A 24191-nucleotide genomic window follows, 5' to 3' on the forward strand; every position below is an offset into this window, starting at 1 on the left:
ACTTAAGAACGTTAAGAATTATTCACTAACTTAACTTAAGGAATTAACTTAGAATTAACCTAAGAATAAGGACCTATAGGCAATAAGGAGCCTATACTTAGATTCCAAAATAATTTCAGTATTAACCTTAAGGAATTAAGGACCTAATAGCATTTAAACTTTGAATGGATAAATCAAAATAATTTTAGATTGAGGGAGTTTATACAATTGCAATAACTTAAGAGAGTATTTCAAAATATGAAAGATGTGAGGGTGAGTACTTATAAAAAAGGGCTAAATACCAAATTGGTATATTTATGCGACACTTTATCAGTTCTGGTTTTTTAAAAACTCCGGGCTGCGAAATAAAGACTTAATCGTACTTTTTCATCAATAAGCACTTTTTCTCAAGAACTCCGAGCTAGATTTTAGGATTTACCCCCTTATTCTCCCAATGTTATTAATTGTGCCGTCTCTCTCCTCGGCTCCTCCTCATCCATTCCCCTCTCCTCTAGCGCACCACATCTCTCCTCTCCTCCGTCCTCATCTCCTCCTTAGGTCAACTTGGCCCCTTCATCCCTCCTCTCCTCTCTCTCCTATACGCTGAAGTCCAGTTGCTGAAAGAACAGAGAATTCAAAGGTTGTTCAGCATTTTTGTGATCAATATGGAAGCCTAAATATTAATTGTAGTTTTTGAATTGCAAATTTGAAACATCGGTGGCTTTCACAAGAGATTGGATATGGCATCCAGTGGCCTATCGTCGGTTCCTATGAGCCACGAGTTCGAAGATAGCTGGGCTCTGTACTAAACCTTACGTTCATTCTTGATTTGTTTGTTTGAATTTTCTTTAATTGTTTGCATTTGTTTTATAAGGGGAAAACGAATCAGTTTAGAAAGCAAGGTCGACGCAGAAGCAGAATCAGTGCATTTGCATCTCAACTTTGCCACATATAGCGGGCGGAAATTGTTATCTCAGAGAGCAAGGAATTCTCCCACCTCATAGATTATATGCAGGTGTAGGGCTTAATATTGCCTAGAAGCCCACGAAGCTCAAAACAAAGACAGGGACGAACGGGAAGGTTCACGTCAACAGCTCGCCGTCGCGATCGGTCAACTACGCGGCGTCATTCAGTCTTGCCCGCGGTCGGTCAAACTCGCGCGGCTGTCAATCAGTTCGCACCGGCGTCGATCAACACACGCACGAGTCAATCAGGCTCACGGCGGTGGTCAACACGCGCGTGGTTAATGCGAGCTTTGTACGCCTATCTCGAGCAAAAAGTTCCCTCGACGAGCGTACATTGGCGAAAATCGACCAAAGTGAGTGAAAAGCTACAAGTCCGGTAAAGAATCGAAATCTTCTGGGTAGAGGCAACGGACCTGGCTGCGCGCTCGCGGACGGGCTCTGTAACTTCGACGCGGCCCTGCGCTTAAGACGAAAGGGGAGAGAGAAACAAGATTGCTTGGGAGTTGTTGAGAAGCTGACACTCTTTAAAGACAGAGCAGATAAGCTCGCTTAGTGTGGCACATCAGCAGCCGACGCGCGCAGTAAGATGCGGAGAGGAGGTGAGATCGGGAGTGGAATAGTCCGTGAGACATCACCTGCTAGGACAGTGTGAATCTGTGCCAAGCAACACCATTTAGGTTAGCTGGTACAGTAAAGCAAGAGTCTGGCTGCACCGTGCTGAACAGTGGAAAAGCGATAGGTTACTCCCTTTGTTGTTAGGCGACTCGGTGTTCAGATGAGAAAGGAGGTGGAACGAGGTGAATAATGGGGAGCGTGTTGGGTTTTGTTTGCTCAGAAATCGGAAATTGCCTCCAAAGAGCATGATAAGATAATTAGTCGTGTTTTGTCTGCTGCGTTATCCTTACTATATATTATATATTGTATACTATCTATATATATATATATATATTATTTAAAAAATCGAGCCGTGTCGCCGTATCCTATTTTTTTGGGTTTTGCCGTGTCCGAGTTCGTGTCCGTGTCGTGTCCGTGTCACCGTGTCCGTGTCTGTGCTTCATAGGATGAAGCGTCAGATGCCAACTCTGTAGTCGTTTCTGACAAAACGGTATCAAATTCAGGACAATCCCGCGAAGTGTTTATGATTAACACCGGGGAAGTAGCTAAAATGGTTAAGGATGCTCTAGCCAAACTGAAAGAAGCATTCAAAATCGAAATGGAAATGGCTATACAACAGATAAGGAAAGAGCATGACCAACAGATTCGGGTCTTGTCTAATCAAATTAGTGAATCTAGTCGTCACAATAATGCCTACCGGATATGTGACGATTCAGACATGGACGAACACCTTGATGCGGATAATCCTCCCGTTGATCAAAACGTTGGGGGTGGCCCCATTAAAGGTAACAACGTTAGGGGTGATCCCACCGAAGATGATAATGCCAGGGGTGGTCACGTTGCTCTTAGAAATCGTCCAAAGTATGATACAGACGAGGACGAGAAGATGAAAAATCTCAAGAGCAAAATCAACGCTCTGATGTCTGCTCGAAAGGTGAAGAAGATCGGTATTCCGCGTCCTTACCCAAGAGAGTAGGAGTCGATCCCGTATCCGGCAAAGTTCAACCTGATTAACTTCACGTCGTTTGACGGGAATGATTCGTCCACTCAGCACCTAATCTACTTCAAGTCCCACTTGGGCATAATCTCCGACGATGAAGCATTGATGGTTCGGTCATTCGTTGGCACCATTCATGGGCTCGTCTTCGATTGGTACCACCATCTCAAGCCTGAAAGCATCAACAGCTGAGATGGCCTGGAGAACCTGTTCCTCGCTTACTTCTTTGATGATGACGCCGAGGTGTCAATCGAGACACTCTTCGATAAGAAACAAGAATACGACGAGACGGTCCACCACTTCGTCAAGCGCTTCCGGAATAAGGCGATGAACTGTCAAGATCCGATCACAGAGGACTTCATCCTCCAAACCTGTCACAACAACCTCTCTTTGGACGTGTTGGAAGTTATGGGAGTAACACCGTCTAATAACTGAAAAGAGTTAAAAGTGCGCGGAGAGCGGGCCGAACGCTTCTTCAAAAAGAAGAAAGCTGAAAGAAGCCAACCGACGGCTAACCCTCCGAACTCGAGCTTTGTCTTCCGTGGTAAGGAGAATACACCTGCAACAGTTGTTGACGTTAATCAAACGTCACAACAGCAATCTTGGAGACAGCAAAAGACTTCGGATCCGAGACTCCAAAAAGAGTACGCATTCGAGGATGAAGACGTTCCAGCTATTTTCGAGTCCCTTGAAAATAACAAGATCAAGCTACCACCTATCGCAGATCAGGAGGAAGCCGACAATACTTCAGATCCAAAGTACCGTGCGTACCACAGGAGGGTCCTTCATCCTACCAAGGTTTGTTTTGCTCTAAAAAATAGCATCCAAACCTTGGTTGAAGCTGGCGTTATAACGCTAAATTAAGCCGAATAACACTCCGAAGAGTATACGAGTATAAACTGCTTCTCAATACTCCAACAGGTATACGAGTCTAAACTATTTCCTAATTTTAATGGAAAGTTCCTAGAAGAATATTATATGTGATATTCTTAAGGATAACCCGACCATTCAGCTGAGTACAATGTTAGATCCAGTTTCACAAAGAAAGCTGGGGGTGGATGTAACTGGAAGTTTCCAAAAGAATGCTATATGTGGTGTTCTTAGGGATAACCCGGTCGCTACAAAAGGGGATGAATAAGAAACTCCCACTTGAACTCTAAATGCTTCCAAGAGTGAAACACATCCAATTGCCGGGATCAGTTTCACCAACTTTCAAGCACTCTTTTGCTGAGACGAGATTTGATCACTTTGTTGGATCAATCTTCCCTCATAAAAAACTTCCACTGTTGACAATTTACAATCTTCCACTACAAAATCCCTCACTGATCAAATTAATTGACAGTGGGTCCACTAAAATTATTTCTGGTTTAATCCATTCAAACTCACACTGTGTTTGTGCACTCAACACTCCTATTGTTAGAGTCAGGGCATAATGCTTGGAATTTTAATCTGCCAATCCTTGACGATTGTCAAACCTCTTCGTGTTAAGTTCTTATCACTTAGTACCAAGAATCCTTACTGAGTGATCGGTACAAGTCAACACTCCCACTATGATTTATACTCCCACTCTCACTGCATCCCACTTGGTCAAACCTTCCTACAGTTAGGGCCACAACCAAGATCTCTTTTCGATTACTTCCACGAACGAGATACTCACTTTCAAATCAAGCGATCAAACCTTACTACAGTTAGGGTCGTCTCAAACCTTTCACTTGGTCAAACATTTTTACAGTTAGGATCACAACCAAAATCTCCTCTCGATTCCTTTCATTAACGAGAGGTCCACTTTTAAATCGAGCGATCAAACATTCCTACAGTTAGGTTCGTCTCAAACCTCCCATTTGGTTAAACATTCCTACAGTTAGAGCCAAAATCGTAATTCACTCTTGATAAACGAGAAACCCACATTTAGTTCGGTAATCAAACTTTTTGACAGTTAGGATTATCCGAATCTTTTTGATTCTCGGAGTGGAGATCCTACTCTTAGTTTTATCTTCTCGGATTCTGAAAGTGGAGATCCCACTTTGAGGTTTCGTTGGTAACTGGAGATAGAATATAAAATTCTTCTTCTTCAGTTTTGAGAGATACAATATAAAATTCTTACTCTCCCGCATCGGGTTCGTCTTTGTCCCAAGAGAAGACATAATCTTTTAACATCATAACTCCTAAATTTCGTGCTTCACACGTACGATGAATTTTATCTCGAATCCTAAGTAGGGATAAGTCTAACGCCTAACACGCGTTACCGGTTTAGTCTTTCACCGATTAAAAAAGACATCAGAATCTAAGTCTGGGGAATTTTGTCCCGAAGCCTAAGAAGGGATAAGTCAGCGCCTAACACGTGTTATCGGTTAGTCTTTTGCCGTAAAAAGAACAAAAGCCCACATATTCGACATTGTGGCAGGTTGTTATTAGCAACTCTCATAATCCGTGCCTTGCACGTACGGGGAATTTTATCCCGAATCCTAAGTAGGGATATGTCAATGCCTAACACGCGTTGCCGGTTTAGTTTTTCACCGATTGAAGAAGACATCAGAATCCGAGTTTGGGGACTTTTATCCCGAAGCTTAAGTAGGGATAAGTCAACGCCTAACACGCGTTGTCGGTAAGTCCTTGACCGTAAAAAAAACAAAAGCCGACATATTCGACGTTGTGGCAAGTTATTAATAACACCAAAATCCGCGCCTTATATGCGCGGGAAATTTTATCCTGAATCCTAAGAAAGGATAAATCAACGTCTAACACGCGTTGCCGATTTAGTCTTTCACCGATTGAAGAAGATACCAGAATCCGAGTCCGGGGATTTTTATCCCGAAGCCTAAATAGGGATAAGTTAGCGTCTAACACGCGTTGCCGGATAGTCTATTCCCGTGAGAAAGACGAAATCTACGTATTCAATATCGTAGCACTAAGAAAGTTAACTCTCTTAGCATAACGTTACATGTGAAAACTGGTTTAAACAATTCACATGCTAGCCCGATTCAAACGGTAGTCGGTAAAGGCTCATCAAACCCGTTGATGGCCGAGTGTTTGCCAAAAATCCTATAAATGTGAGAGTCATTGACGCACCAGCCCCATTAGTTGGTCTCGTGACTTGAACATCCAACAACTTCAGAATAAGAACCATACATGCAGATGAATCAGTTTTAACAGTTGGTCCTGCAGCCCCAACATTTAGGACCGTCACGCTCCAATGTCTGAAGAGCTTAAACTGTGTAGACTCCAGCAAACGTACGAGTATGAACTGTGTTAACGCCGGTTAACGCGTTACAGTAAAGGTCAATGACGATCAACGCATCAGCAATCTCGTCAAAATAAGGCAAATGATGATTTCAGGGAGTTCAATCACATTTAGATATGAATTACCGACGAAGATGATCAGTTTAACGTCAACTCAATGACAAGAGCTAGATTTAGAAACTTACGCACCAACTTCAGTTCAAGATTTTGACAACGGTCAGACGATAAATGCAGCGCCGGAAGAACTTCATCTATTCAACAAAACACTGGATAAAAGGAAGGCTGAAGAAGTCAAGAATTAAAGTCAGCTACAGGTTCTTTGACACCGACTGAAGGTGGGACCTATCACATCCAAAGTATTTCAGACTCTTCTATAAAGGAATGAGGCTGAAACACTTTGGAGGGGGTGTCTGTAGGCGTCTAAAAATACCTATAGGTATCCGCACACAGCTCGAGATAAAAAGAAGACGATGAACGTCATTGTCTAAGTCGAAGGGGATTATCCGAGTCAAAGAGGATCATCTGACACCGACAAACGCATGAAGCGAATTAGTGAACCAAGTGGTCCGTGCGCTCACCAGCCACCTCCAAGTGGTCTGCGCACTCGTCAGCCAACGTCAAGTGGCCCACGTGCTCACCGGCTACCGCCAAGTGACCCGCGTGCTCACCGGTCAGCTCCAAGTGGTCAACACGCTTACCGACCACTTCCAAGTGGCAGCTCGAGACAAAGAGAAGGCGATGAACGTCATTGTCTAAGTCGAAGGGGATTATCCGAGTCAAAGAGGATCATCTGACACCGACAAACGCATGAAGCGAATTAGTGAACCAAGTGGTCCGTGCGCTCACCAGCCACCTCCAAGTGGCCCGCGCACTCCTCAGTCAGCGCCAAGTGGCCTACGTGCTCACCGGTCACCGCCAAGTGACCCACGTGCTCACCGGTCAGCTCCAAGTGGTCAACACGCTTACCGACCACTTCCAAGTGGCTTGCATATTCATTAGCCACCTCCAAGTTAACGAAATGTATGAAGTGAATCAGTGAAGCGTACGAGTTAACGTGACACGCGGAACGATAAAACAACTCAGCCAGGAGTTGTGTCTCGTCCACACCATGAGTGGCTCGTCCATTGGAAGTTGTGGGTCTCTTCACCAGCTTTCCAACGCATCTTGAATCACCTCATTCCGAGATCGGACGAGAGAGCCAAAATATCCGAGATGGTACAAACTGGCTCGCAAGGCTGCAAGCCACCATTTGGTATGGTTCGCACAAAGAGGTGACATTTCGACCATGATGCGATTTGATTTTGAAGAAACTCAAAAGATAAAAGTTGTAGGCCTCTTCGTCAGCTTTCCAACGCATCTTGAATCACCTCATTTTGAGATCGGACGAGAGAGTTAGAGTCAAAATACTCGAGATGATACGAACTGGTTCGGCCAAGGCCGAGCCACCAATTGGTGGCTCGGACCAGGCCGAGCCACCAACCACCACTTGGCCAAACCACCAAATGGTGGTTCGCGCCTGAACCAAACCCGTTCGGTTCATTTGAACCCGGTTCGGCAGATTTTGTCCGAAAACGCGTTTTGACGGTTTTCGATGGGTTTTCTTGGGATTTGTTTGTTCCTGAGTGTTCCAACTGATTGGATATCATCCACAAATATGGTTATACGGGTATCAACTGAAGATAGAGCTGAATCTAACATTCTTATCCGAAAACCCCCCAACCGAAGCTTATAAATACAGACCTAGGGGTTCATTTCATGGGGCGGACATCAAGAGGGCGAGGTGCTTTCAAAATTGAGAGTGAAGCCACGAATTTCAGAGGGTTAGCAGATCTTGGCGAAGTTTCTCCATAAACAAATAGAGAGTTCGAGAGATCAGAAACCCCTTTCTCCCATATTCTTCCGAATTTAAGCTTGGTCTTAAATCCCGAGAAGAGTCGTAATCTTGCTTGGTCGGGATTACCACTTCAGCGAATACTTCCTTCGTGAAGTAGGAGCTTTGATTTTTAATCTGTCCATCGGATCTGATCCTCGACGGTCCACGGATATCAACGTCCCCGGCACAGGCAAAGATCACACGCAAACAACAGGCGATAAACATTTGTTGTGTGTTGTTTGAAGGAATTATAATCTTATATTTTCATTGTGTAAGAAGATCTGTTGTGTGTTGTTTGAAGGAATTATAATCTTATATTTTCATTGTGTAAGAAGATCTTATAAAAAGATCGACTTTTTATTTATTTGAGTTTATTAATCTTATATTTTCATTGTGTAAGAAGATCTTATAAAAAGATCGACTTTTTATTTATTTGAGTTTATTGTGACGGCTAAAGTTGTAATAGATTCTATGACAATGAAAACAGCAATTTCTGACCCAAACAGTAAAATTTAGAATTTTTTAGAAATATGTAAGGAATTTTATTACTTTTTAAGGGCACACATGGGATTACAAACTTTTGTTGGATTAATGAGCAATAATCCTAACTTTCAAAAGGAATATATACAAAATAACTTTATTCTTTTTAGAATGTTTTAACGGTTAGCCTTGTCAGCCAACGAGGTGTTCTAGATATTTTATTTCTCATGCCCTTGTTGAATGTAATTTTCTGTTTTTCTTCTAATTCTCTGATATCTTATTGTCTATGTAAATTGGTAAAATGTGTCACACATTGTGATAACCATGCTGACCACTGTTTAATGTAAATTTGGTTTGGATATATTAAACTGCAGGATGCATGGTGGGCCACTTACTTGCATTGATTTAACTGAAGACCAATTGATTTTTGGAGGCTCCACATTTGGAACTGTTTCTGTTGCGGACCTTTCAACTGGTGAACTACTAGCATCACTAAAATCGTCATGTTCTCCTACAGGTGATCCTCATGCAAATTCTACAATGCAATGTCAAGAGCAGCGTGTAACGCATGAAAAGTAGAATTCTATTAGTAATTTCTGGCCCTTTTTCATTTCTCTCTATGTTTTTGCTTCTGAAAATAATGAACCAAAAATAGTACTTTTAACATCGACTAACTTTTGTGCTTTTCATATGCATCTGGTTATCAAACCACATTGCACTTTTAGTTGGAAGTCTAAATGTTAATATCTTTATTCAAGTTTATTTGCACGAGTTAAAAGTCTGGTGAATCTAAAAGTTCACCCTTTGTTACATCTTCACTTGATGTCGCGTTGGCTTGATCAATCTTGTGTAAGTCTTAAAGCATGCAACCCATTCCTGTAAGCTCAAACCATCCTCCAATATATTTGTTACGAAGTTAATATAAAAAATCGACAGTTCGTCTTCTAAGCATGTTCATATCCTAGTCTACATGTATCACTGAAATTGACACTATAATAGTTCTAATATAGTTGCGGTAATAGATTTTAGACAGAGTTGTTCGAATGAAGATAAATTTTACGTTAACATTCTTTTTGGTTCATCTGCAATAACATTGTTGATTTTGAATTCAACTGTTGTAAACAGGTATCAAGAGTTTGCACTTTAATATGCATTCTCATTTACTGTTTGCTGGATCAACTGCTGGTTATGCTCACTGTTGGGATCTTAGGTCAGTATTAACTTTGTAGCCCTTGTCTCTTTTGCCAGATTGTTATTAGTAATACTACTACAAACTTTAACGTTTCCATTTGACTTAAAAAAATTGCTGCCTACCACGTTATCCTTCCAGCCTACTCTAGATTTGTTGTTCACCAATTTCTTCCTTTCATTTTAAATACCTACAACTGTTATTAAATTTCATCAATGAATAACTTTCATAGTTTCTCTTTACATACTTCCTCTATTAACCAAAGAGAGAAATCACTTTCATGATTAATTTTTAATAGGATTAATTACATCCCAGTACCTTGAGGTATGGTGTTATTACAAGGGTAGCCCTGGAGTTTGTGAATCTACACGAGTACCCTGGAGTCTAAGATTGCTAATTGTAATACATGGGTGACCCTAGAGCCTGTAGGAAATGCAAGCGTTACCTATGTAATTACAATTAGTAACACATCAGGGTTACCCATGTAGGTACACAAACTCCAGGGTCACCTAGGTAATTACACAAATACTTCAAGGTACCAGATTGTGATTAGTCCTTTTCAATAATATCTGCCCAACTTCCTTCATAGAAAAGCACGCTGGTGCATTATAGGTGTTTGCTTTACGTATCCGTATCAATGCCATTATAGTCATACTCTGTTCTCCTACATATTCTTTTTGTTTAGTACATAACACATTAATAATTGAATTTGAAACTGGCTCTGATCTTTCCTTTTCTTTTTTCTCTTTAAGAAAAGCAAGATGTTGATCTCATTTCAAAAGAATTAGTGACAATACGGTATTGCACAATCGTATCTCATACCATGAGTAGCCATTAAAGACAGCTGGTGATTTACTTTGTAATTTGGCCAAGAACTGCATTCAACTCCTTCTGAGAAGGATACGTTTTGTAGATCTAAGCTTAGATCAGAATTTTTTTTCCTAACTTTGTTTTATGGATGTGTCAATTGAATTTGAAAGAGGGAGAAGCAGAGAGAAGGGGACACTTAACGTGCTTAAGTTACAGAAATAGGTCAATGTATTTATCAAGAGACAGAGTTGATGCTTTTTGGGTGGGGGGTTTGTTTGGGTGTAAGTATAAAAGCGCAGCAAGCATCCATTCAAAGTATGTTATACAAATGAGATAATCTTTAGGTATTTAAGTGCTATTTATGCTTTCTTTTGCTTTCTCTTTCTTTTAAATCTCGAACTCATCGTAAAAGAATTAATTATAGTTGAGATTTACACCTAATCTGATCCGATGTCACGATTACCTGATTTCAGGACTTTAAGACCACTCTGGGAGACGAGAGTGAGTCCAAACGTCATCTACTCTGTTCATCATCTACTAGGTGATACATCAACATTGGCTCTTGGTGGACTTGATGGTATACTTCGTCTTGTGGATCAAAACACTGGTGAGTTTCTTTCAAGCGTCTTGATGGATTCAACATCATCAGGTTCCTCGACAACAAGTTCAAAGGCCATTGAGACTAAAAGAGCTAGATCTTTGGGAGAAGGTGTTCATGTCGATAGCATTCCAAGAAGTCTGCGTCCTCCTATCACTTGTCTTGCTGTGGGGCTAAACAAGATTGTCACCACTCATAATGAGAAGTACATTAAAATGTGGAGATTTGACAAATAAGGAGAGCGTTCTCCTCCTGAGTTGGGTACATTGCCTCGAGGAATTGTCGTCTTAAGTTGGTTCTCTTCGTGAGCAGTGTATTTTGTACCTTACCAGATTTGTTACATTGCCGAAAACATCTTAGGCGGTGTATTTTGTACCTCATTAGATTTGTTAGATCTCGGATAATGTTATACTTGATAACTTGAGCCTTTTGGTTCCGTTTTAATCGGCGTCAAACGCTTGATGCATTGTTGAGTTGGAATCTTGTTCGGACAGGAAGCGTTTCTGGACCCCGAACATAGAGCAGTAACATCTAGCATCATGTCCATTTGAGTTTATGGGACCCTATCCCAAATGTAGAGTTGATGCTAGGAACGGTATTTGTCTCAAAGGTTGGCCCCACGAAATTGTGTTGGAAGCTATTTTTCTGCTGATTAGGTTCCTGCTAAAAAGTGGATGCATCTTCTTTCCCAATTCGCAATTTCGAGATATTTCACACTTTACTGAATTTTAGACTACGCTTTCATAAAAAAGAGAGATGAAATCAATCATTTTCTTGATGAATAAATGAAATTCTGCCGGGGTTGAAGAGGGCCTCTTTACCTGATTTCTCCTCAAATTTAATTTTAGTTTTTATGTTAAATTTCAAATCATATATTTATATTACGCTCTTATGTGCGAAATTTCAAAAAAAATAAATATATATATATAGATAGATAGATCAATTTTATCGATGAATATATACATGCGCTTAATGTGCAAATTTATACATCTCCTGGAAGAAATAATTTGCAACTAATCAAACCTTTAATTTGCATTTGGAAATGCATTCCGTATGATAAAAGTACATCTATCAAGCATCTCACTTGAGGTTAATTTCCTACAACAAATGTTCAATATGGTATTTCCTACGATCAACTTTTGTTATATTATTACACCATATAATACTAGTTAAGGTTTCATGTATTATTGCCTAGGCAAAGTTAAAAAAGAAAGAACAGAAAAAGAAAGATGTTAGTCCCCTAAATCTTTCATATTTTGATCTAGTTCCTTAAATCATTGAAATCCTCAAATCTTTCATATTGTGAAATTAGTTTCTCGAATGATTGAAATTGCAATTAGGTTTTCTTGAGTTATTTCCAAATTGGTCCCTCCAATTAGGAGAAGAATCTATTGTTATGGACTATCATGCTGCCCAATTCTCATAAGTTGCTTCCAACTAATCCCTTTATTTATGCTCCTAATTGGAGGGACTAATCTGGAAATCACTCGAGAATTGGGGGACCTAATAGCAACTACCATGATTTGAGGTATTAAATTCAAAACGCCTTAAGATTTGAGGAACCAAATGGCAATTTCAAGGAAATAGGAGGGAATAACTTCAAGATATTAAAGATCTAATACAAAAAGAAAATTTACGAGTTAGAGTGATCCCAAACAAACCGGGCCACTACCCGTTTATCCGACCCGTTGCCATCCCTGAAGCCTGCACGAGTCCCCAATTAGAAAACTCATCCGAAAGTCCAAAACCGCTTTATATATTAATTAATCTGCCGCATTGTCCGGAAGTTCCCCCTTCTGTCTGGTTGGTCTCGTTGTATTGGAAACGCCGGTCTCCAAATACTTCAACTACAAGTGAGGGAGAGGTATTTACAAGTGCGGGAGATCAAGAATGGGTTTGATCGGAGACAGCGTTGAATCAATCCGTTCTTTTAAGATCAAGGTTATTGATAGCGGATAGCGTCGCGTAGCGGTGAGGCATCGCTAAGGCTATTTCAGGCTATTGCGGCAAAATAGCGGTAAAAAGCGCAAAGTCAAATAACAGTCTAATTTAGATATGTATAAATACTAAAAAAAATTAAAAAAAATCTAAGAAATCTAAAAGTACATATTGGATGATTTAAAGAGATCCTAAACATGAAATAGACATGTAACTATCACGTAATACCGAAGATGACTAGAGAAGTTAAAAAGTCGTCGTCTTCGAGAAAAAGAGCTTAGCGGTGACATGATTGCCCTAAGAGTAGCTCACGGTGAAGGAGATGAGAGGAAGTATCAAGATAGGTGCTAGATGCTATGAGAGGTGGCAGAAGTATGCTGAAAATCACAGGAGACGGTGGAATGTAATGGTCAAGGGTTGAGTTTAACTTTAAAAAAATAAGCCTCAAACCGTTTTTAAATAGCAGTCAAAAAGCAAATTTCGAATGCAATCACTCACTATTTACCGTTATGACACACTATTGGCTGCTTTTGCGAATAGACATGTTCCGCAATATGTCACTGCTATTACGCAATAGCGTAGCGGGCGATAGCATCGCGGGAAGGGATCTGTAACGCTATTAACGCCGCTATTGTGGGGCTATTTACCGCTATTTATAACAGTGGTCCTTGGTATTAAGGATACCCATATTCCTTGGTCCTCCCCCCCTGTGTAAAGGAATCCTAAGGTGCCAACTTTAATTCAATCTAAGATGACACCTCTTATTAAACTATTCCAATGGATGATATGCTCTATTATCATGATCTAAATGTTTCAAAGCATCTACAAAACTAAAATCATGATGTTTCAATACTTCTAACACATTATTTCAATGTTTCTTTAGTTGTATTATTGTAAAACTGTTAACTTTACAATCACTTGATACATGTGTAACTATAACCTGATATGTCTAATTTTTTGTTTGTATATCATCCAAAATATATAGATCAAAATGAACAAAATAGATCATGAATCAAGTAAATTGATTGCATATAACTTAGTTTTGAAGGTGTCACTTGATTGAATGTAAGGTGGCACCCCTGTGATACCCCGACACGACCAAATTGATCCTGTGCTCTCCGTAATTTGATTGCACATAACTTAGTTTTGAAGGTATCACTAATCTCGGTATGTGCACCCCCCCCTAAAATTAAATTTCTTGGTTCTGTTCCTTAGATATTATGGCTTCTCAGTTGCGTACGTGTATATTTGATGTGATGCAATGTAATTTAGGGCTAATTGTATCTTCGGCGTTGATCATATGGAAGAGTTTGGTATATGTGACGATGCAATGTAATTTAGGGCTAATTGTATCTTCGGCGTTGATCATATGGAAGAGTTTGGTATATGTGACGAGGAGCGACTCACCCGTAGTTGTGGTTCTATCCGAAAGCATGGAGCCTGGCTTCAAGAGGGTCCGTTGGTCTCCTCCTCCTCTACAATTTCACATGTCTCTAGCAGTGTTTTTTTTAAGCTTTTGACGGAAATTACAGCAGTGTACTGATTCTATTGCCTGGTTTTGTTCTTCCTCTGTTGTTTTTTTTTGTTTTTGTAGATTTTATCATCGACGGTAAGAGCATCTCCAAGGGGCCGGAAAAATCCGGCCCCTTAGTTAAATTTGGGGTTTTTAAGGGAGATGAGCTCCAAGGGGCCGAAAATTTCCCCCTTCACCCCCATGTCCCTTAACATCCTCCCCAAACTAAGGGGAAGGTTAAAGTCCCTTAACCTTCCCCTTATAATTTTATAATAATATATTTTATTTTAGAGTTAATTTATAATTAATTTATAGTTAATTAAATTTAGTCAGTGTATAATTAATTTAAAATAATATAATTATTTGTTAATATAATTTAGTTAATGTATAGTTAATTATTATCTAAATTAATTATTTGTTAAATTTTAATATGATTAATTAATTTAATGATTATATAAGGTTATTTCTTAATCTAAATTAATTAGTTATTGTTAGTTATTAATATTTAATTATTTATTTATTTATAAATAAACCACATATTTAATTAAATCCTAATCTATACCAGGTCAAACAACACAATTATCTCAACAAATTGAGGTAATGGACTGTTAGAGCTTGTTAAGTTGTTATCCTGATTTCAGGAGAGGAATCAGTTTGTGGGCAGATTTTTGGGGGCACTGTAGATATTTCTTTTTCACTGTGTTCCAAGGGAGTTTTCGTCTCTATTTATACAGCAATGTCTACTATCACCCTACCCCAAAAATCCGTCCCCAAACGGATTTCTCTCCTGAAATCAGTTTAACAACCTAACAAGTTCCAACAGTCCATTATCTCAATTCACTGGGATAGCTGTGTTGGTTGACTTGGTCACACTGACCAAGTCAAAATAACATCTTCTACTTGACCAAATTAACTGAGTGATATGCCTTCCACTGTCCGTGAGATTAGATGTTTTCCTTCTTACCATTACTCCCATTATCCGTACAGAGTAACACTTATTTTATTATTCATCAAATTTACTTGAACTTATTTGTTCCTAAATCCCATCAAACTCACATGTTTGATAAAGATTCTGCTGGTATTTCTTTTTTCAAAGCGTCAACAATCATATATGTAGGATGGATGTAAGTCACTTTAACTTCTCCCTTTTCTATAATATCTTGAATATAACGAAACTGGATCTTAATGTGTTTTCTTTTGGAGATATTAGCACCACTATTGATCAGGCTAATCGCTGCTTGATTATCACAATAAATATCAATGTGTCCTTCTAACAAATTGAGATTTAAATCAATAAAAAATCGTCTTATCCAAACAACTTGCGTAGTTAACATATTGCAAGCTACATATTCTACTTTGTGTGTATCTAGTAACACACCCTTGTTTTTTTGCTACTCTAAGAAACAGCTCCTCCAAAGATGAGTAAGTATCCTAAAGTGGACTTTCTATCATCTTTATCCTCGAAACCACCATCCGAGTAGCCGAGGAGATCAAACGAACTAGCTTGATATACCAAGTTGTGAGTCAATATGCCTCTGATGTACTTCATAATCCTTTTAATTACTTCTCAATGTGCGGGTCCCGGATTACTTTGATATCGGCTAATCAGACTTACATCATAAGCTAAATCAGTTCTGGTGCACAACACTGCATACATCAACCTTTCAACTGTTTGAGCATAGAGAACATCTAATGACTTCTACCCTCTTCAAAGCTTTGCTATTTACATAATTTCTTTTCCATAACCAATAAGAGTTGGTGTAGTATTAGAATTCTTCATTCCAAACCTTTTAAGAATTGATCTTAAATATTTTTTCTTATTTAAATTTAACATTCTAGACTTTCTATCTCGAATTATTTGAATTCTAAGAACATATGATGCAACTCTCATGTTTTTCATCTCAAATTTTTCGCTGAGATCTGCCTTGATTTTATTTAACATTTCCATGTTATTTTTGGCGAGCAATACATCATCCATATATAAGGATAATATAGTAAACTTGCTCTTAATTTTTAAGACATGTACACAGTTATCTAATTTATTCTATATAAAATTAAGTTTGGTGACTGCATCATAAAATTTGAGATACTACTATCTAGAAGACTGTTTTAAACTATATAGAGATTTCATTAATTTATAAACTTTATATTTCTGTCCTTCCACCTAAAAAAATTTAGCTTGTTGCATAACTCTTCGTTGAGGAATGTTGTTTTAACATCTATTTGGAATAACTCTAAATCAAGATATGCAACAATAGCCAAAATAATTATAATGGATAATTTAACTACAATTTAATGTCTCCGAAAAGTCTATTCATGCCTTTTGGTTATAACATTTGGCAACTAATCATGCATTAAAATTTTCAATAGATCCGTCTACACGATATTTCTTTTAAGTACTCATTTGCATCCTATGGCTTTTCTATTCTCCGGTAGATCACATGACTCCCAAACCTTGTTCTTTTCTATAGAATCAAGTTCTTTTCTCATAGCTTATAGCCATAAAGTTGATTTATGCGATTTCAACGCATCAGAAAAGATTAAGGTCATGTTCTTCTATATTTGCATCTACCGAGAAATAAGATGGCTCACATGAATACAAATAATAATCATCCATCCATGAAAGTTGTGTTCTTCGCCTTTTGTTGCCTACAACTGGTTAATGAGGCGCATCACTTTCCATAGGTATTTCATCATCTTCAAGGTTAGGTTCATTTATTATATCTAGATCATTAGTGGGAACAACATTGTAATAATCATCGTCTATTACAGTTAGAGGTTCAATTTCCTCTTGAACATGTTCATCTTCCTCTAGATTCTCTATAAATGTATTCTCTATAAATGTAGTATATATGTTTTCAATGACCCCTTTTCTTTATTATAGAACTTAAAACACTTTTCTGAATACCCTATGAATCTACACTTCACTATTTCAAAGTCCAACTTATCTTTAAGTTAGTATGGAATGAGAACATAGACTACAGATCTCCACTTCTTGAGTTGACTCAGATTAGATTTTCTCCCATTTCATAACTCATATGGTGCATATACAATTGACTTGATGAGAATTCTATTCAAAGAGTAGTTTACAGTTAGCAATGCTTTTCCTTAAAATCTTATAGAGAGACCAGAATGAGATAACATATATTCAGTAATGTCCTGTTTTTTCTTTTAACAACATCATTTTGTTATGGTGTATACAATATTGTTGTATGTCTTTTAATTCTATTAATTCCATGCTGAATACAATAACTCTCAAATTCTTTAGAGTTATATTCCCCATCTCTATTAGTTCTCAAATTTTTAATTTTTCTTCCAAGTTGGTTTTCAAATTCTTTTTTTATATCTCTTAAAGCATTTAAAAGCTTTCAATTTTCTATAAGTTAGACATGTGTAAATTTGAAATAATCATATAAGTAATAAAATATTTTTTATTGCCATGAGTTTTAACACTTATGGACCATAAATGTTTGAGTGTATCATCCCTAAAAGTTTATTGGCCTTTTGTCCATCAATAAAAGTTTTTCTAATCATTTTATCTGTTAAACAATGTTCACATGGTAGCAATTGAATATTAGATAGTACAAGCAACAAGTTCATTCTGATTGTTTCTTTTACTTTTAAAATACTAGCATATCCTAGTCTAGAATGCCATAATCCAGACTTGGATACATAATTCATACTCGGTTGCATATTTTTTCATAGCATACACTTTATTATTTTTACCTATAGAAACCATGTTATTATAGAACCTAATTTTCAACCCTTTTTTCATCAAGGTGGGCACAAAGATAAGATTGCACTGACTTCTTGGCATGTAGAACCCATTTTTGATAATGAACACTGTCTCCAAGGTCCAATCTATACGAACCAATACCTTCAACATCGAAATATGTATTGTTTCCTATATAAATTATTTGTTCACCTTTCTTTAGCTCAATGAGTTCTATGACTCAATTCTTGTCCTTTGCGATATGCCTTGTCGCACCATAGTCGATATACTAATTGTTGATATCCGTCATCGTAGTGTTGCATTTCGTCACTCCAATGAATTCTCTTTTGCTAGTACCCCTTATTTTATATGCGTATAGCCTCCCTTATTCTCCGACATTTCACCTTGTGGGCACGTGAGCTTGAAATGCCCAACTTTCTACATGCAGTTTTTTCCTTTTGAACTGTTGTGATTTCGGTCCTCATAGTTGTGGTTTGTCAGGGCCAAGGTTTCTATAGCTTTCAGCATTATGCATTTGTCGGACATAATTCATCTCTTGCTGCACTATGTTTAGTGCTGGTCCTTCCTGCTAGCTATTAAGTCTTGTTCTATCTCTAGGTGTATTGAAAGATCAGTGACAGATTTAATTACAGGGTTCATTTTTAATGTGGTGGTAGTCACAGCAAGGGAAGGGAGAAGACTGTTAAAAATGGTTGACACTTACATTCTTTCTGGGATTTTGGGCGCAGCAGTGGATGAGTGCTTAGCCATGACACATCTTATTAATATGCTCTACAATGTTGTCTCCCTCTTGCGTACGACAATAATTGTATTTTGCAAGAGGAGGTGAATGTTAACTTCAGAGACAACGTCGTATTTTTCTTTTATAGCTTTCCACATATCCGTGAAAGTTTTGTTAGTTTCAAAATATTTGATCAAGTTATCTTTCATGAACATGAGCATAAGACTTTTTACCTTTTTGTCTTTCGACTTTCACTATGTTAGTCTTTTTTTTCAAGTGTAGATATATCAGTAAATGTTGGAGCAACAATTTTGATGGCATCATCATAATTAAGGGCATATCCTATTTTTTAATGTCATATATCGAATTTACTACCATTAAATTTATCAATTTTTTTAGTTTTGATAGAACGGGCTTACTAACCATTTGGTAGAGAACTAAAACTAAAATTTCAATTTTAGAACATGTATAGGGATGGTGTATAGACATATATACTTATAACAAAATAATGTTAGATATCTTTAAAAAATTAAAATAAACAAATTAAAAGAACTCGACTCTCCGAGTTGAGAAAGAAAGCTCCAATTTGAGCGAGATTGTCACTGAGCGATGTTAATTGAAGAAGCAAGCAATTCTCTGATCTGAGTTGGCAAAGCTTGGTTTGAGGAAGAGTCCAGTGGATAGAGCCAAAGATATGATCGTCGAGGTCGAAGTGGATCCGGTTGGCGTTGAACTGATCTGAAGTACTCGGACTGAAGGTGGTACCTGCTGATCAGCGCAGATTAGATGTTGGATGATGCTTCATCTGGAGATGAAAGTGCTCAATGAGGGGGTTGACAATGGCTATGCATAGCTTCTTTTTGAGAAAACCTTTTGAAGAGGGGGCTTTTGGAAAAAAGGTTAATAAGCAAAAACAAATGTACAACAGAAGGTCATGGGTCTTTGTTGGTAAAAAATAAAAAACTTTATGCCGCTTTTCTCGAGACGAGTGAAAAATAAATTTTAAAATAATCCAAAGGCTAGCTCCTTGTGAAGATCAGAGACTCGAACTCTTTTGAAGGATAAAAAATATTAGAAAAAATATAAAGGAGGCAGGTTCACATAGAGGGGGTGTAAAAGAACAATAGAATATTATAAAAAAGAGAAGCAGCTGGTTCTTTATCTTTCTGCGCACCAAACTCCAAAAGCTGCAGTAATAGAGGAAAGTACACTATACAAAAGGGAAGAACTACGACGACTTTGGCTTCAACGGATAAGAAAATTTGATCGACAAAAGCTACGCCGATACTAGTGAGCGAAAGAAAAAACTATTAAGGATTTTGAGGGGGCTTTGGTATGGGATTGGTTTTTTTTGTGCTATATTCTCAAAGAGAAGACCATGATATTTATAGACGTATCATCTCCACCTCCTCAAAGTCTGCCTTAAAATCTCAAAGAGAAATACTCTCTCACAACCTTACTTTTACATCTATGCCAAATTTGTTGTTTGGGTGGTCGGAGTTGAGATTGACATTGAAGGGCCTCTGATTCCTCCGCTGATGGTTTTGCAGGCTGTGCTTCTCCTACAGCGCTAGGAAATAGTTAGAAGGCGCAAAGGGTTGATGCCCAGATGACCATCTGTTGCTTAAGTTAGTGACTTTGAGGAGAATGTAGGTTATTAAAAAAAACATAGAAGATTAGACTTAGGGTTTTCTTACCAAGACACCTCTTTTTATAGTAACTTGGAAGGGTGGATAATTAAGAGAGAAAAGTCCATGTGTTGTCACCTGGTCTGTAAAGATGATCTATAAAGAAGCTTCTTTTGTAACCAAACCTTTCACGTGTCCCTTTGCTATTAGCCAAGATAGTTACACTGGCCAGATAGGTTGTGGGAAGAATATGCTCAATGATGGCAGGTGTTCCCTCATGTGAGATAGTCACAAATCTCGAGCTCACGTGAGGGTTGCTTGATCTTATCCGCATCACTTCATAGAGAGGGCGAACTGATCTTGTGATGGCTAATCTCTAGCAAAAGGAGAGTTGCCGCTTTGCCCAAACTGAAATTCAACCATTTTAGCTTTTAGTCAAATCGAGTATATGTGACATCATTTTATTGCCTCACTCTGAAGTTGGGTATTTTTTTTGGCAAAACACATGTACATAATTATTATCCTCATTGATTATTGTGTTAAAAACTATGGTTGGTTGCCTATTTTTGTTGTTCCTTTGTTGACTTGTTGTTTCTTATATATTAGGGAAAAATACTTCCTGCCCCAAAAACAGGAGAAAATGTGCCTCCCACCCTAAGACTTTTTTAACGGGTGCTTTACCTCCAAAAGTAACATTTTTATTCTTTAAGCCCCAAAAACACAAAGCCTAATAATTTTACACAGATAAAGACTATAATACCCATTCTCTCTCTAACCCTACAATCCCTCTGCTCTCCTTCCTCCCTCCCCCACCTCTCCACCTGTCGTCGCCCTCCTCCTGCTATCCTCTATCTTCTCCGCCACCGTCGCTCCGGTCATCCACAACATCCTCAAGATCCATAACATGGAGAAAACTCTAGCACGGTTCGAGGAGTATAGAGAGATCGTCCGCTCGAGGGCCGAGCGAAACTCCTGTGACAATGGGGGGCGCACATGTCTCTGTCGGAGGAGTTGGAGATCGCTTTCCTGCACGTGTTGAGTAACTGCTAGTATGGTGCTTTCTCTCAGGAGATCTGGATCTGGAATGCCTATTGTGATGGGAAGTACCATTCCGATGTTCGCGGGTTGGAGATCTGTTTCCTTCATGATGCTTCGTTGGTGACCTCGAACTTGCTCGAGATGACCTCGTTCGAGGGCTTGAGCTCTCCGTGCAGTTCTTTGGCGATATGGAACCAGTTCGCTCTGGTTTTCTTGCACGAGGACTTGCACTACTTTAAATTTGGGAAATTTAAAAGGCTAAGCTGGCAATGCTTTAAATTGGGGAAAAAGAAACAATAAATAGACAATGATATTTGTAGCAAGGAAAGTTAAGATTCTAATTATGGGGTAAGCGAAAACAATTCTCCATGCTAGTGGTTTTAAAGAGAGAGAATATGACGCACAATACCCTGTTGTTGGTTTCCTTCTTCTTTTCCTCCCTATTCGTTCCTTATTGTTATGGCATAATTGGCTTATTGGCTGTTGGTGATGTAAATATAGCTAATTTTTCTGGCTAATTAGCTTATAATTAGTTGTAGTGATGGAATATCAGCGGGTGGTTTTAAAACTTCTGTCGGATTTCGTTAATACGAAGGTTATGAGTTTGTTGTTAAGGTTACGGGTTGGTTGTTAAGGTTATACGGGTTGCTTGTTAAGGTTAGGGGTTGCTTGTTAATGTTACATGTTGGTTGTTAAGGTTATGCGTTTGTTGTTAAGGTTACGCGTTAGTTGTTAAGGTTACGGGTCGGTTGTTAAAGTTACGAGTCGGTTGTTAAGGTTATGGGTCGGTTGTTAGGTTACGGATCGGTTGTTAAGGTTACACGTTAGGATTTATATGTATATATATTTTGAGTGATATGAATACTTTGGGCCACTTGGCCTAGTGGTAAAGTTTAGGAGTTTGGATAAGATGTTAGGGGTTCAAACCCCTACGGTCACAATATATATTTAAGGGTTTTTGAATTCTAAAAATATTTTTAGAATATTCGTTGTTAAGGTTACGAGTTTGTTGTCAATGTTACAGATTTGTTGTTAAGGTTATGCGTTTGTTGTTAAGGTAACCTTAACAACGAATATTCTAAAAATATTTTTAGTATTCAAAGAGCCCAAGAACCTTGTTGTCAATGTTACGAGTTTGTTGTTAAGGTTACAGGTTTGGTTGTTAATGTTAACGGGTTGATTGTCAAGGTTACCTTAACAACAAACGCGTAACCTTAACAACAAACCCGTAACATTGACAACAAACCCGTAACCTTAACAACGAATATTCTAAAAATATTCGGCTCTTAGGTTTGTTGTCAAGGTTACCGGTTTGTTGTTAAGGCGCGTTTGTTGTTAAGGTAACCTTAACAACGAATATTCTAAAAATATTTTTAGTATTCAAAGAGTCCAAGAGCCTTGTTATCAAGGTTACGGGTTTGTTATTAAGGTTACGGGTTTGTTGTTAAGGATAAGGGTTTGATTGTTAATGTTAGAGGTTTATTGTCAAGGTTAATTTCACAACAAACGCGTGACCTTGACAACAAACCCGTAACCTTAATAATGAATATTCTAAAAATATTTTTGGCCCAAGAGCCCCAAGGCCCATCAAAGACCCTTAAATATATATTGTGACCGTAGGGGTTTGAACCCCTAATCTCTTATCCAAACTCTCAAACTTTACCACTAGGCCAAGTGGTTCAACGTATTCATGTCACTCAAAATATATATACATATAAATCCCAACGTGTAACCTTAACAACTGATTCGTAACCTTAACAACTGATCCGTAACCTTAACAACCGATCCGTAACCTTAACTACCGACCCGTAACCTTAACAACTGAACCGTAACCTTAACAACCGACGCGTAATCTTAATAACCGATCCGTAACCTTAACAACCGATCCGTAACCTTAACAACCGACTCGTAAACCTTAACAACCAACCCGTAACATTCACAACTGATCCGTAACCTTAACAACAAGTACGTAACCTTAACAATTCCCCCCCCCCCCCCCCCCCCCGCCACCGTCGTAGGCCTCTTTCAAGGCTTCTGAGGTTTGGTTTGCTTAAGATGACCTCAAAACAAGTTAAAATTCAAATACTAGCGGAATAAGGTTTGTAGAATATTATAGCCGTCATCAGCTCCATGCAAAAATTTCTCACCATCAGTTTCGTAAAAAATTTCCCCACTTAAAAAAACATCATTAATTGCACCGGGAGAAAGCCCAAAAAATTTCCCACTATCGTCAACGTCGTCGGCAACGGTCAGCCCGTAGCTCCTGAGGAAGCAGTCTAGCTCCCGCTCCGACATCGTCTCATACTGCGCGCGTGTGTACCGCGGGTATGCAACGACATTTAAAAATAGCTGCAGTCGCATCTTTCCTTCCCAAATTTTCACCGCCGTCGATGTCGATGCCGCTGAAAATTTTTGGAGGGAACTAGAAAAAACCCAGTTGAAATCATTACAGTAACATCATAATAAAGAGAGAGAGGGAAGGGTATTATGGTCTTCACATATTTTAATCTCCTGGGCTTTGTGTTTTGGGGGCTCAGAGAATAAAAAGGTTACTTTTGAGGGCAAAGCACCCGTTGAAAAAGTTTTGGGGGGTGGGAGGCACGTTTTCTCCTGTTTTGGGGGCTAAAAGCATTTTCCCGTATATATTATCATGATTTTAAGAAATACCTCCTAAGGTTTTAAGTGACACTTTGACACCCCCCTCTAGCAAGGTTGGAAGTTAATTTGAATGTAATCATAATAGAACATTATATTTACCACTACGCTTGTAGAAATATGTATATAATTACTATATCGAAAGTTGATGATTATATAAAAGAACAGATGGTTATTTTACTAGAAGTTAAGAGGAGGGGGGGGGGGGGGGGGGGGTGA

General features: G+C 38.6%; 2 protein-coding genes across 5 annotated transcripts in view; both read left to right on the forward strand.

Moving 5' to 3' along the window:
• LOC109849709 (F-box/WD-40 repeat-containing protein At3g52030) overlaps window positions 1–11226 on the forward strand; it is a 27967-nt gene extending 16741 nt beyond the window's left edge. Inside the window, exons 7-9 of the mRNA XM_020419577.1 lie at window positions 8524–8666; window positions 9275–9359; window positions 10622–11226. Of these exons, the coding sequence (XP_020275166.1) occupies window positions 8524–8666; window positions 9275–9359; window positions 10622–10982 (589 nt within the window). The 3' untranslated portion in view covers window positions 10983–11226. The remainder of the gene's footprint in view (window positions 1–8523; window positions 8667–9274; window positions 9360–10621) is intronic.
• LOC109849560 (signal peptidase complex catalytic subunit SEC11C-like) overlaps window positions 12622–24191 on the forward strand; it is a 24494-nt gene continuing 12924 nt past the window's right edge. The window contains exons 1-2 of one of the 4 annotated variants that reach the window (XM_020419403.1): window positions 12622–12687; window positions 13992–14138. In XM_020419403.1, coding sequence (XP_020274992.1) covers window positions 12637–12687; window positions 13992–14138 — 198 coding nt within the window. In that variant the 5' untranslated portion in view covers window positions 12622–12636. The other 3 variants (XM_020419400.1, XM_020419402.1, XM_020419401.1) reach the window with 3 other exon arrangements.

Source organism: Asparagus officinalis, chromosome 7 (genome assembly GCF_001876935.1).
Source record: "Asparagus officinalis chromosome 7, Aspof.V1, whole genome shotgun sequence".
Lineage (NCBI taxonomy): Eukaryota > Viridiplantae > Streptophyta > Magnoliopsida > Asparagales > Asparagaceae > Asparagus > Asparagus officinalis.